At 44.4% G+C, this 14,182-nt stretch overlaps 1 protein-coding gene across 2 annotated transcripts in view; it reads left to right on the top strand.

Annotated features, from left to right (window-relative positions):
- LRIG1 (leucine rich repeats and immunoglobulin like domains 1) overlaps positions 1-14,182 on the top strand; it is a 94,497-nt gene that overhangs the window by 33,670 nt on the left and 46,645 nt on the right. For both annotated transcript variants that reach the window (XM_064453514.1, XM_064453515.1), the window contains exons 2-3: positions 3,476-3,547; positions 8,441-8,515. In XM_064453514.1, coding sequence (XP_064309584.1) covers positions 3,476-3,547; positions 8,441-8,515 — 147 coding nt within the window. The remainder of the gene's footprint in view (positions 1-3,475; positions 3,548-8,440; positions 8,516-14,182) is intronic.

Below are 14,182 nucleotides of genomic sequence, written 5' to 3' on the forward strand. Positions count from 1 at the left end.
TTGGGACCCATACTTTGTGGTGGGGGAGTGTCATATGCACCCATGACCTCAAGTTTTGAGTTCCCTTCTTTGTTTGCGTTACTGGAGCCTAACCAAGATTGAGGCCTCATTTCATCAGCATCGGGCAAACCGAGACAATACCTACCTCAATTTTATTTACAGTCTAAATAGAGAAGACAGACAAAGGGTGGCTGTGGAAACAAAAGCTTTGGAGAGGTGATGTGACATGACCCGGTCACCCAGCAGGAGATTAAGAGAGCCAGGAATAGACAGAGGTTTCCTGACTCCCAGTCCCAATGATCTATCTATTGGAGCATGTTAATTCTTTCTCCCATTTGCATGCTGTGACTAGCATGCCAAGTACTGTCTAGTGAGGGGATCTGAGTTCCTTTGATTGCTAATGCTTCAGGCTGGAAATTCCTGGACATTTTAATGTAAGTTAAAATACAGCTAGTCTCAAATTGAGTAAACTGTTTATTCTGCTGTATCTATTTAATTTCAAGTCTCCTGTTTATTTTGCACTGACCTGTTATTTCTAGCTTTTATGAAGTGTATTGTGTGTTTAGTGAGGATATAGCTTGTGGCTGGAGTGGGTAGCATGGAAAGGACTGAAGACTGGCTTACAAGAAGATGGGGTTCACCTGTATTTCTGCAGCAACCGTTGGAATAGGCAAAATGGTTGTGCTCTCTAAAGAACCAGCTATTTGTGCCATGCCTTTGATGTTCAGACTTCTCAAATGGCAGCAATAATAATCAGAAAGTCGCTTTGGGTGATGTTAAACCATGGCCATGAAATCATTTAATTTACCAAGACCTTTGTGTTTTCACTTCTGAACTTCTGAAGGTCACATCAGCATCACTCAGTGCTTGAGCATGGGCTGAGCCAGGGATCTGTTCCCTTTGACAACTGTAGGGATGATCAGTTTGGTGCCTGTCATTCCCAGTGCTCGGTTCACAAAATAGCCTCTTAGCCTACTGCGGAGGAATGTTTTGAGGAAAAATACATTACCTTAAGAAATGCAAAGATTTGCAGCAACAGAAGGCACAGAAATACCTTAAAACAGATGGATTCATGCATGGTCATGAGTGTGGTTGTATTTCACCCTTACAGTTTGTCACTAGTATTTCTGTGTCAGCTTTATCTTTGTGTTGAGCCTATTAGATGTTACCTGTTGTATTTTCTCTTCTTGCCTGTACATCAGGGAGGGACAAGTTCCAACCTGATCTTGCTGTGTGTTTTTTTTAAAGTAATGTAATCTGTGGGCAAATTGCACTTTAATTCATAATTGTGCTATGAATATGGACTTGGCTTTCAAACGCACTCTGAGTTTAAACTGCAGTTTGACTTTTATGTAGATAAATGCCTTTGAGTTCATAGTGAAATGGATATCTGCTGTAGGCTGGTATTGATTTAAAGGTCTCCTGAGTGTTTTAAAAGACAGTAGGGGCTTACAGGACAGCATATTTTAGAAGTAGATGCTTGGTTAGGTTTTACACTCCTTTGTAGCTTCGGGTCTAGATTCTGTTAAGAGCCAGCGTATGCTGTTGATTTGTAGAGCCTTCTTTCACAGCAGGTATTGGCAAAAAATTGAACGTTTTGGGCAGGGAGCTGTCTTCAGTGTTGGCTGCTTTGAAATGATGGGGAGCAGCGTGTGTGTGAGAACCATCGAATTGTTCCTGTGTGCAGGGGAATGCTTTGAGGGCTTCCCATAAATGCCTTGTAGGAAGGCAAGTGATCAATAATTGCTTTTTAGCTTGAAAGAGGTGTTTATCGCTTCCTGCTAATCATGCCGAGTTGGTGAGCTTTGTAGTTTTTCAAGTCTTGGTGTTAGTAAGCATTGCTGTGGGCCTAGATTTCTCATTGCATTGTCACAAAGTGCAGTGGCTTAGCGCGAGCAATAAAAACAGGACATCTCCTGGCTATGCTCTTCTGCCAGCTGCCGTTTTTTTGTGTCCCTCAGCTCTTGGGTAACGTAGCATGGGTAAAAGTTCAATAGGTGCCTCAGTGACTTAGGTCTTGTTTACCTGTATGGGCTCCAGACCTGCTTGGGTTCTGTGGGCAGAGCTTTAAAACAAAGAAAATATACAAAACAGGGAAGATTGGCCAGTTTTCTAGTCTGACTGGCTTAGTGGTTTGAATAAGTAGCTGAATGTTTGATGGCTTATCTAAAATCAGGCCGTGAATCTCTTGGGTCATGTTCAGAGGTGCAGTAAGAGGGTGTAACCTCCCTGCAGAGGAGACATGAGAGTTGAATTTTACCCAGGATAATATCCTAGAGCAGGGTGTGGAGCAGGGTAAAATTAAAGTAGGTCCCCCTCATGATTTCCTTAAAACTTACTGTGGTTGCTTTTCTGCTACCACCCATCAATTTGCCTCTTCCCTCTTTAGATTACATACTCACAGGAACATGCCAGCACTGCATACATCATGTTAATTAGGCCATTTGTTAATTTCCGCATCATTAGTCACTTGGTCTTAACTGATCTGTGCTCTCCTGGTAAGTCCATAGCTGCAGGTTTGACCTGTTGCATGTGATGTGCTGATAGTGCGTATCTTGGAAGGGAGACTTTGCTGTTGCACCATATGATGCTACAGCAGAGCATGGCAAAGGTCTTGCCTATGGTTTTCGGAGTAGGTACTTTATTTGGGTTCTTCTGTCTGTTTGCTGTCCTTAGCAATCCTCACAGTGTGCTCCTTCCAGAAGCACATTGAGTTCTGCCTGTATTTCCAAACAGGGATGTCCTGCGAGGCAGGTCTGTTCTCCTACCAGGCTGTTTTCAGATAGTACAGCACAACCCATTTGCCATCCGTCAGTGAAGTGCTGTAATATGATCTAGATTTGGACTGTTGGGTAGTTGAAAAGCTTTGGTTGGAGTTGTTGAGGACCAAAATGTGTATTACTACTATTACATAACTGGCTGAAAGCTGTAATCACTGATTAAAAAAAAAACAACCACACTTGGTGATATACTAACATCATCTTGTTAGAAAATGTAGAATATACTTTACGTTTGCTCAGAGTAAGTGTACATACCTATGTGTATTTTTTATGTAATGCAGTGATATATAAAAATACTTGGTGTGAATATAGCTATAAAATATTTAGCAGAAGGTTTGTTGATTGTTTCAGTTCAGGCTTTAATTTGTCAGGAAACATCCTATTCATCTGTGATTAGTTTTGTGGTTGTGAGTAACCAATAGAAGAATAATAAATGCAATTGTGTAATATAAAGACAAATTAAAACCACAGTAATGCAAAAGAGGAAGAGCTTAGGGAGAGTTAGATAACATTTTCATCACAGAACCAAATTTGCTCATGTGTTCGGCAGAGAAGTGCTACTCTGCCATGTTTAAGTGCTCTTGTTAAAAACACCAAAACCCCACCCTCCCAGTGTAATCCAGAATAATTAAGATGACTGTTTTGCTGAGCATGGTGACTGCAGTATGCTGATCCCACTGTCTTTATTTTAACAGAAACCTGAGCTACAACAAGTTGACGGAGATTGATCCTTCTGCCTTCGCAGGGCTGTTGAACCTGCAGGAAGTGTAAGTATTCTTTCAAAGGTTTTAATTGTATTTTGCCAGGGCAGCTTGTGGGCCAGGAGGAAATAGTATATAGTTTCCTAAGACACTACCTTCCTTGAATGAGTAGATCTGACTTGGTATGGAAGGGTTTTTTCTCCATATTGAACCTGTGCTGTTTTTTTTTTTTAAACTAATCAACTAGCAGAACACAACTTCCCAATTAAAACAGCATGGCTATAATTGGTGCTTGCCTCCCTCAGTCTTGTGCAATGCTCTGAGGGAGCAGTTCAGCTAACACACCTGAACATACACACAAAGCTCCTTGCTGAAAGGATAACCCTGAAGCAAGGCAGAACAGCCTGGATCCTGATACCTGATGCCAACCTAACCCAAATCTCCCAGGAAACAAAGGTGTAGTGTAATGGATAACAAAGCACTTAACTGTGTCTCCTCCTCTCTGACATTTGTGCTCCTTTTGGAACCAGAACAGATTCTGTCTGAAGTCTGCTAGGGAGAGGCTGAAACAGCAGAGCTGTCTGCTGCTTTGGTGGGAGAAGGAGCTGGTGAAGGTCTGAGGGGTTCTGCCGGACCCCCGTTGCTGGTAAAATAAACTTTGTTTGGAGGAATCAGAGGATTTCCTAGCTTCAGATCGGTGTAAGCGCTCAGCAGTTACCATTCACAGGGGAGCTGTGCTTGTCAGCTACTCGCAGTGATTCCTGGAGCTCAGATTTTGGGTTTTGAAAAACGAAAGTGATGAAAATTGCAAGCGGTGGGTTGAGGTAATGAGCTTGTGTTTGAATGTTGAATCGCTGGCATACTTGAGGTTTGGGCTCTGTTTGAAGAGCTACTGATGCCTCATGGGAAACTGAAAAAACATTTCCTTTCAGAAACAATACTGTGCTTTGTGTATATCATGCATTTTCTCTTGTCCTCTGTCTGTTTTCATTAAGTGTTGGCTCCGGGGCTCGCAGAGGGGCCAGATCCTGTGATTCTTAAATAGCAAAGGGTTTGCTACAGTGGGAGTTCTGACTGCCTGCAGGACAGGACCATGGGGATCAAAATGTAGCATCTCTCCCCTGGCCTTGATTGCCCCTGGCTCCCCTGCTTACACTGATAGTAGGGACTTGCTAGGGATCATGACTGAAGTGAGGAATATGCATTAGGAGTGACTGCAGTGCTCTGAAATCAGTTCATCATGGTTATCCTAGAGAGCAGTCAGGGAGGGGAGAGAAAGTGATGCAGGTCAGCAAACTGCTGCCTATAGGATCTGTTTATCAACTTTTCTTTAAACTGTGAAAGCCTTAAATTACTCTGCTTAAAGAGGAGAATTGCAGCTCTGATCCCATGAGACTTTAGAATTATCCTAACGTAATTGTGGCTTAGCAATAGCTTTTATTTGTGGAAGTGCCTGAAGGCATGTGACTTCAGGGAGCGCTGTGCTGGGAAGCGTGTATGGCTTCTGATTCCTTAGGTAAGGAGCTCCCTTGTGCAGAGCGCTGCATGTGCCAAGAGCAGGACAAGCCTTGCACTGAACAGTCAGCTGCTAAAAAAAGCTGTTAGGGTTTGGGGGAGGCAAGTAATGCAGCCCACAGAGTAATGGTGCAGATAAGAGCTGTTTGCTGTGTCAGAAAGGCAGGCTTAGGGAAAAGGAAGAGAGCAGAGGAGTGAGTAGGAGGGAAAGGGAGCAGTCAGAAATGGGAGACTGGAAGGGAGGGAGAGGTCTGGAGTGCAGCCTGGAAGGCAAGCTCTGGAAAGTGTGAGGGAGAAGCTGTATTAAAAGCCCTGTCTACCAATCTTGGTTGCTTTTGAATAACAGCTAAACCACAGACCACTGAAATAAACTGCATTTCACAAAGAGAACCACATCTGTACTGCCAGAGCATCTCCTTTCTGAGTTTTTTTTTTTAAGCACTTCACAAATATTCATGAAATAAGTATCATGCTGTGGCATGTCTTTGAGAGCAAGTCAGTGTTTTGCTGTGCGCGCTGTGCTGGGCAAACCAAGTCACCCTGAGGGAAAGAGATTGCCCCAAATAATACACACATTGATAAGACCTGAAACCTCCCATGATGCTTCAAACACAGTGCCTGTGGTTTCTGAGCATTACAGATGAGGCTCAAAGCTCTGTGTGTGTGTCTGTATGTGAATAATTAGTGTGATATATCTTGAAAACATTTTGTTTTCCCCTTGACTTTAAGAAAATGTCTGCAAACCAAGAGATTTCAACTTCATAGCTTATCTCGGGTGCTCTGTTTTGCTTTACTGAGATTGTAATAAAGTAATAGTTGTATTTACCCTACACTTTTCCCTTTCCCTGGGTTTAGGCAGTTGTTTGTGGGCTTGTTTTTGTTCATTTGAGAAGCTTTTTATTCCTTAAGTTTGTCTTTGTGGGGTGAAACTTAGTGGCTGAAAGTGATATGAAACTCTACGATCCCACATGGTCTGAAATAGGTCACTTTGTGCTGATGGAGGCTCAGGTGGCAGGGTCTGGAGCAAGACATTACTTTCTTTCAGGACACTTATGGTTTCTCTCATCCCCTTTGGTGGCTCACTCTAATGACAACCCCCTGGGGTGTGTCCCTTCTTGTGCCTTGGTTGAAAGGGTGGGGTGGAGGGTGCTGCTGTGGGGTAGGCCTTGTGGCCCTTCCTGCGGTTTCCTCAAGTCATATGGATCATGGGATCCATGAAAGAGATGATTGCATGGCACTCAGGTTTTCCAGGCTCACTTGTAACAAAGAAGTAGTAACTGTGCTAAAATTCCTCTCTAAACAACTCACCTTTTATTTTCTAAAGTGCCTTTCACTGAAAGCTCTGGAGAGCTGTGCTATTTTTGAGCAGGCTCCATTTCAGCTTGACACCAGCCTGGCAACTGTACTGTAAATATTTTATACGGGTGGCCCCCCTCCTCCTCTGCCTTAGCATCCAGAGGCAGCAGGTTTGTGTTGTCAAACGGGAGGGCTGGGGAGCAGAAAGGAGACTGAAAGTTTACATTTGAGCCTGGCTGTTCTGTTTTGGGTTTTCTTCCTTTTTTTTGTTGTTGTTATTCCCTTTACAAGGGGGAAGGGGAAGATGAGGGAAATCCCAAGCAAATACCGAGCTTGGCTCTCTGTTCTACATTGGCAACTGATGCCTGTGAGCCGAGAGAGAATGAGGTGGGAGCCACTTCTAACTTCCGACCTGACAGGAGGCTGATATATGAAAACCATGTTTATGCTGGAGTGTTCGACCAGTTGTTAGATGCTGGTTAGTGTCGGAGCTGCTGAACCAGAGCTGACCCAGGCTAGCGCAGGGTGGGCCTAATTATCCTTCTCCCGTGCCTTTCCAAAAGATGCTCAGTTGGATGTTAATGAAAACATGGCACAAATATAAGCATTCTAATGCTCTTTCCATGCTGTATGCTTTGTACCTTTGAAAGGTCTAGACAATGCTATAACACAAGCAACAATGAGCTTTTACTTGCAAAGTGGAGCTCCTTCCTGAATTGCAATGCATCTGGCTTCCCCCCCCCCAGTATATTTTAAGGTACGAGTATGTCAGAGGCAGAACCGAGGCTGAGGAAAGCTTTTATCCCAGTGGTGCCTGGAGCTTCTCATGAAATCAAATATCTTGCCTCTTCTCGGAGGAGTCAGAAGGAAGTTGTGAGATGGATATATTGCTGCTGCTCTCACACCTGTCAAAAATAGTTTTAAAGGAAAGAAAAAAACCCAACCCAAAACAAACCACAAACCCATTATGATTCAGGATTGCCCCAACTTGTGCCCATGGCTTAGCACACCTCAGCTGTGCCATGGTCTCCTGCCAGCTATGGGATGCTCTGCCTCTTGCACCCAAATGGCAGTCTTTTTGAGATTGCCTTTCGGAGCCCCTGCAGAAGGGGAAGCAGTTTAAAGGCAGGCAGTGGAGAGAGACCCAGTGAGGCTCTGCCTCGAGCAATAGCTGGTTGGAGGCAGCTGGGGGGGTCCTGGGGAGCTGCTGTGTGTGACCCTGCACAGCCTGGCAGGGGCTCGGCTTTAATTGCTTCAGCATGCGACAGCGGGGGAGCGGGCAAGATGGCTAAGAAATTAGGTAATTTTCAAGCAGCCAGACAAACGACTGTTACAGTAATTAATTGACTAATTCACCGTACAAACAAGGGCTCTTTAAACCAAGGAAGAGCTGGTCACATGGCAAGGATCTGTTTTCAGTCAGAAAAACACTTCAAACATTAGACGATTGAAGGGGACATTTTTGTAACGGTGTTTCCAGGAGCGAGGCCCTGTCTGCAATTGCCATTAGCCCCGGGGGGCTGCATGGTGCTCGCCAGCTGGCTGGCTGGGGTAGGTCACCTGTTCTTGGTGGCATCGCTGCACCCAGTGCCAGTTATTTGTGTGTGTGTGTGTGTTGCTGGCTTCGTGGGGCTGCTCGTGCGGGATTCATGGCACCCTGTGGGAGCCCATGCCCTGGCCTGGAAGGGTGAGTGGCGGCTGCTGCTTTGGGAGGCAGTTTACCTCATTGCCTGAGGCAGAGGGACCCATCTGCCTCATGGCCATGGGTGCAAAGAGCCTCCTATCTCAGGCTTGGCTCTGTGATGACTGGAAACTCAGGGCCATGGAGGGCTGTGGCACAGAGCCTTCCTCTGTGGTGCTTGACTTTGCTTAAGGGAGTGGGCAGAAGGGGAAAGAAGGCCTTGCTTTTATAAAGAGGATACTGTGGGACCAGTTATGGTGGCTCTCACTTATTAACAGGTTGGGAGGATAAAGGTGGGACTGTCAGAAAGATGCAGAGTAAATCCCTTGAGGTGGAGGCCTCTGCCATAATGTCGGTGGTCCCGGAGACTCGGGAGGTCTGGGTGAGGAAGTGCTGTGGCCACCCCCTACTCCCATGCACTTGGTAGCAGGCTGTTTGCTTCAACAATTAATTTTGATTTGTTGCAGGCGACTGAACAACAACGAGCTGACTGCCATTCCCTCCCTGGGATCCGCTGCTTCCAGTGTCCGCTCCCTCTACCTGTAAGTCACTGCTGTCTCATTCGACTTTTGACATGGGGCTGTTTGGGGGGGTAGGTTTAGCTGCTGCTGGCTGAGAGTTTTGTGTGTCACACCTGCTTCTGCTGACTCTTCAGATTTCATTATCAGGCTTGTTAGCACCTCAATTAAGAAGCATCTTCTGGAGTCCTGTGATTTGTGTGAGGTTGGGCTTAATTAACATTGTGCTTATGGCCTGTGGTAACTTATGTCAGTAAACTCCACAGGTTAGTTGCATATTGAGGAAAACTTTCTTCCTCATCTGCCTTTGGGTTTCAACCATTGTCATGCTTTTGCTATTAAAGGAGTATATAATTTTACTCGCTTGTTTTTATTTCCCCAGAGACTATTCACATCTTAATCTTTGAGGGAACTCACTCCAGACATGTTTTTATGGTTTCTTTCAACTTATCTCTTTTTTTTTCTTTTGAGAGGGTGATTGTTGACTGTAAGGCTAGATCTGCAGAAGCTTTGAAGTTCCTGACTTTGGTAGTTTAGGTGCCTGCAGAAGTGTTAGACACCTGAGAGTCCTTGTATATCTGCCACTGAGGATCTCGGATTGGGAATGCTGCTGAAGGGAATAAAGACATTATAATATCAAACTTAGTACCTTAAGAGTGTGGATTTCTAAAATTATTTTTGCATGTGTCTGCTTGTAATGCACACCAAGAAGGAATTTTGCTGAGGTATGCACGATACCTCCCAAGTTCCTGGGAAGGGGAAGTGGTTGTAGTTAATGCAGACTCAAGCAATGTGCTTGAGCAGTTTGAGCGATGGCTCCCAGTGTGCATGGCCTTGCAGCATACACCTGCAGGCAGGTGCCCATTTTTGCCGTGGATTTGCTTCTCCTTGTAGCAGAAAATGCCCGTGTCTGAAGCACCAGGCAATTGGCGCCTCGCGCTCAAAAGGCTCCAACTTACTCAGAGGCAACCTTGATCTGTTGACTAAAAGTACATTCCTGTTACTTAAATCAAGGACAGAACTGAGTGAAATGAATTGGCACTGTTCCTGCTCTTCTGTTAGGCAGTGTTAAAATATGCAAAGCAGAACTCCCTCACTGTCTTAATTCATTTTAGGGATCTTAGCTTCAAACTGGCATCCATATAACACTCCTGGTGTGAAGAGCCTTTAGCTTTTGTTTGAGATATGGTGCCTTTCATCTGGTCCTTGGGTATACCGTGTTCCTGCAGAGCTTATGAAGAACCAAAGTGCTCCTCTGCTATCATTAGTGCTAGGTCTAGCAAGTGTCTCTGTTAAATGCATAAGTAACCACTTCACCTCCTGGGTGGAGGGGTGGCTTGTGTCTCAGCAGTTATCAGACCTGTCAAATGTGTCGCATGCAGTTGGTGTGAAACCAACTTGTTTGATTTCTGCCTCCTGCCGCAGCCTCGCTCTGCTTGTGTGACCACATGTGAAGTCTGGATGCGTGATCTGAGGGCTGCTGGCTGCAGAGCAGGGCGGTAACTCCCTCCAAGCAGGGTCCCTTGTTTAAGGCACGATCCCCTGACATGAGAGGCCATCTGCCTGCCACTTGAACTAAGCTTACCAGGCTGCCACATAACCCAGTGTGTTATGCACGGGGAGTCAAAAAACTCCAGAAATCTGATTTATGTGTGGAAAGCTTGCATACAGTTTACCGTTCAGGATATAACTTTAGGCTCCCCAAATCAGCTTTTCTTTCTCGCAGAGTCTATAAATGATCTGAGTTTCACAAGCCCCGTTGTTATTTTAGCTATTAATTTAGCTGTTGGCAAAGGACCAAATTGCTAGAGCTTTAGTTTTTTATTCCTGAAATGAAATAAGCGGTTTGGAAAGGAGGGATAATGACTGGGTGAAGGCAGTAGATTTACAACTCCTCTGAAATTTCAGAGTGGTGCAGAAGGAAGGGGAAGGTACAAAGCCAAATGATAAAAGGACAGTATTCTAAACAGACCTGCTTAGTATCGCTTTCCAGAAATCTGTATTGGTTTCCTCAGCTGCTGCACATAAATAACTCTGATAATAGGATTTGTAATGCTGCTCTCATATCTCTGCGAGAAGAATCTGTTTGGCTTGTTTTGGAGAATGCCACTTTTTCCCCCACTCCATTTCCTTTTCATTTTTATCAGAGGTAAAAATAATCTGAAAGATGTTTTAAAGTACCTGCTTTAATCAATGTTGCTGACTAACTTGCATTGGAATGATTTGCTGAGGAAGTGGGGCTTTCTCCATCCTTGGGAGTCTTTAAATCAATTGGATGGCTTCCTAAAAGATGGTCCTTTAGTTCAGCTCTAGGTTAATGGGCTTGATACGCAAATTGTTGGATAAAGTTCTCTGGCCTTCCGTGATGTAAGGAATCGGATTATATGGTCATATGGGTTTTTTCTGGCCTTCAGATCTCTGAAGTAATAATTGGGGAGGCTGCCAAACCAAATCCAGAGTGAAGACTCATAATGAAGACTGTGTACTGAGAAACTGGTTTAAGTATATAGTGTTACAGTGAATCCTTACTGCTCAAGAAAAATAAATACATTTCCTTTTTTTTCAGTGTTTATAAATGTGTGAAGTGTGTTTACCTCACAAACCTCTGAAGAAGGTTTTGTATATACCATGTGGTTAAGTATTTCCAAGGGCTGTGAATGTATTATAAAAGCAAGGGTTGTGTATTTGTCACTCAGAACAGCCCTTTTCAATGAGTTACTTTATCTCCTACTCTTCCTGAACTGCAGAATAGACTTTCTTTCCTTTTGGTGCTGGGAGAAAGGAATCTGCCATGCTGCCAAGCCCAGATTTTCCATTAAGGTTTTTTAACAAGCTTGATGGCTTTGCATTCACTGTTTTGGGGTTTCCTGTACCTATCTCCATCACCCAAAACTTGCTTGACCCCACATGCACGTGGACTGTGGGCTGGTTATATATGTAAACATGTGGGAATCTGTTGGAGAGAAAATTCTCAGGCTTTCTGCTGGCTTTTGGACATTTTAGGCTGCAGATGGATACAGGCATAACATATGCATCAAACATGGTATGCCCTAATATACTGCCATGAAGTTTTAGTTCAGTTTAATTATTCCTTGAAGAGCCAGTTTGTTTGCCTTGCACATTGAAAATACTGCCAGAGTTGTTCATCTCAACAAGAGCAAACATAAGGGACTTGATAAGGCTTTTAATAGAACAGAAGGGAAAATAGTCTATGTACGGGTTACCAAATAAAGACAGGCATTAAATGCAAACATCTGTTAGTGCAAACAAAAGCCAGGAAATTCAGCTGGGAGGGGGAGAGACTGAATCTGGATTCATCCCGAAATTACATCGGAGTAGCTGAGAGGAGAATCTTGCCTGAAATTCCCACAGCATTTGTAATTTAGCTGCAGTTCCTAGACTTGCACACTTGGGAGTTGATGGCAGGATGTTTTCACTGACATGCTCTTGGCTGAGGATTTCCCTTCCCAGTGTTCTTCTGAAACTCAAGTGTGTTAACTCTGTAGGCTCTCGAAGACTCTTACCTGATCTGTTGGGGAAGGGGAGGATGGAAGAAACAGTTTATTTGCAGAACTAAACCTGTTTATATCCAACTTTCTCACTAACTTGTGTGGAGAGTCTCTTAGCCTTGCTAGTGTGCCAGGAAAGAGGAGGACCTGAGCTGTGATCAGTGCTGTGTTGGCATGTTACCATGGGCTTCCCACAAACACGTGCGCAGGTACAAGCTCAAGCCTGTCTGCCACCGCTTCACTTACCTGCACGTGGGTAAATGCATCCTGGAGGGCTTTTGGGATGTCCGTGTGGGATGACAGAGGTGGATCCTTGTCCTCTGCCCTAGCTCCAAGGTGGCCAGCCTGATTCAGTCAGCATCCACTGATGCAGGCACAGCAGCATGGGCTGTTACACAGCTGCAGAGCTCCGTGGAGAGCCTGCTAACCAGGCCTCCGAAGCAGGCGTGGTAAACAAAGCACACTCTGCTGCATCCTTATCTGGCTAGGAATTAAGGAAGTTAACAGATTAAACAGTTAAAAATAACTTTTATTTCTTTCACTGTAGGTCTTTTAAGCCCCCAGCCATTTAGGAACAAAGGGGATAGTGACCCACAGCAGTGAGCTGTATGTTAGCAATGTTCAAAGCTGGTTGGGATGCTTTGGCCCCATGATCTTGCTCTGAATAAGCACAGATAACAAGGAAGTCAGAATAGGGATTTTTGGACCAAAAGAGTGTGAAATAGGATTAGCTGGTTAACAGCTAATACTCAGCAGCATATTTACTGGGGAAAGTGAAATCAATAGGACTACTCTGCTGCCAAACTGAGCATGAAAGTCTCTTGAAGAAAATCAATCTTCTTTACAGGCTCATTAATGTAAAGATCAATTCACATTAAACTGTAATTAAACAGAGAGGGCTAATAGGAGGAGTGTAAGTGATCTACTGTGCCACAGGCAAAATATATCATGTAAAATTTAAAAATTAAATACATGAGCAATTGGAAACTGGGAGCAGCAGGGAGCAGGCTAGGTCTGATTGAAAGGACTGGTGAGCTTAGGTGCCACTGGGGCAGCATGGCCCTTGTGGAAAGGGGGGGGGGTACTCTGTGCTATTCCGTCTGGGTGTTGGAGGCAAGACAGGTCAAAGACTGTAGCCAGTAATTTCTGCGTCAGGAGTAATGATTCTTGAGAAGTGGTTTACTGAAGAGTTTTTCCTCTGAGGTGTTGGGGATTTCACTGTAATTCTGGTTAAATTAGTCACATTGTTAGTAATGTGACTTTTTTCCTCATCTGGCTTTGGCTTTAATTTTCATTGTATCTCATTAGACCTTTGTACTGGATTACTGTTGACTGGTCTTGGAGATACCTAACGTGGCAGAATCAGGATCATGCTATTGATCTTCCTCCTGGAGTTGTTGCATTCTTAGTAAAAGCTTGGGAAAGCAACTGTGTTACTGGAGTGCTGTTTGTGCTGCTTTGCTGGTGTTGTCAGCTGTGGTGTGCAGAGCCTCTTTCTAAAGACCCATGTAGTCCATTAGATTTTGAGCTGCTATTTCGCTTTCACCCAAGACAAATGTGTCTTGCAATGTTAGCTGAAGTACTGCTAGCAGTCACTGTACTTTGCTAATCCAAGTGTGATCTAGCAAATACGCCTTCATTTCCACAGGCTTCTCCCAGGAGCTGAGGTGGTGATGTTGAGATGTGTGACCCCAGTTTGTCTTTGCTTCTCAAGTTAAGATGAAGACTCAGCTGAGTATCAGAACTGTAGCTTCAATTCCTGCCTGTGGCAGCCTCTCTGGGTGACCTCTTAGAGGAAAGAGATTAAAACTGTTGCACCTGTGCTGTTTATAGAGCACAGCTCAAGCCTGAGCTGGTGTCTACATGAGGTGTGAGCTCACTTCATGTTCCTGACTAGGCCAGAATATAAGCCTCTGTGTGGGTGGTACTGATAGTTGGGAAGTTTGGGCTTAAATGAAGAATTGAGTTGAGCTAACACGATAGTGTAGATGTAGCCTTGGAGGCCACTTGTGGCCTGGGATCCTGCTGTGCTAATTGCTGTACAAACAAAACAACTGCCTTGACCCCCAAGAGACTTAGTCTGCAAGTCATCTTTGCTGGAGTTAAAAAAGGATGATCTAACCATCAGAAATAAGGGGAATACTCTGTTAATTCCATCTGGGTCACAGAAAGTGGTTTTGTA

This window comes from Phalacrocorax carbo, chromosome 6, assembly GCF_963921805.1.
Source record: "Phalacrocorax carbo chromosome 6, bPhaCar2.1, whole genome shotgun sequence".
Lineage (NCBI taxonomy): Eukaryota > Metazoa > Chordata > Aves > Suliformes > Phalacrocoracidae > Phalacrocorax > Phalacrocorax carbo.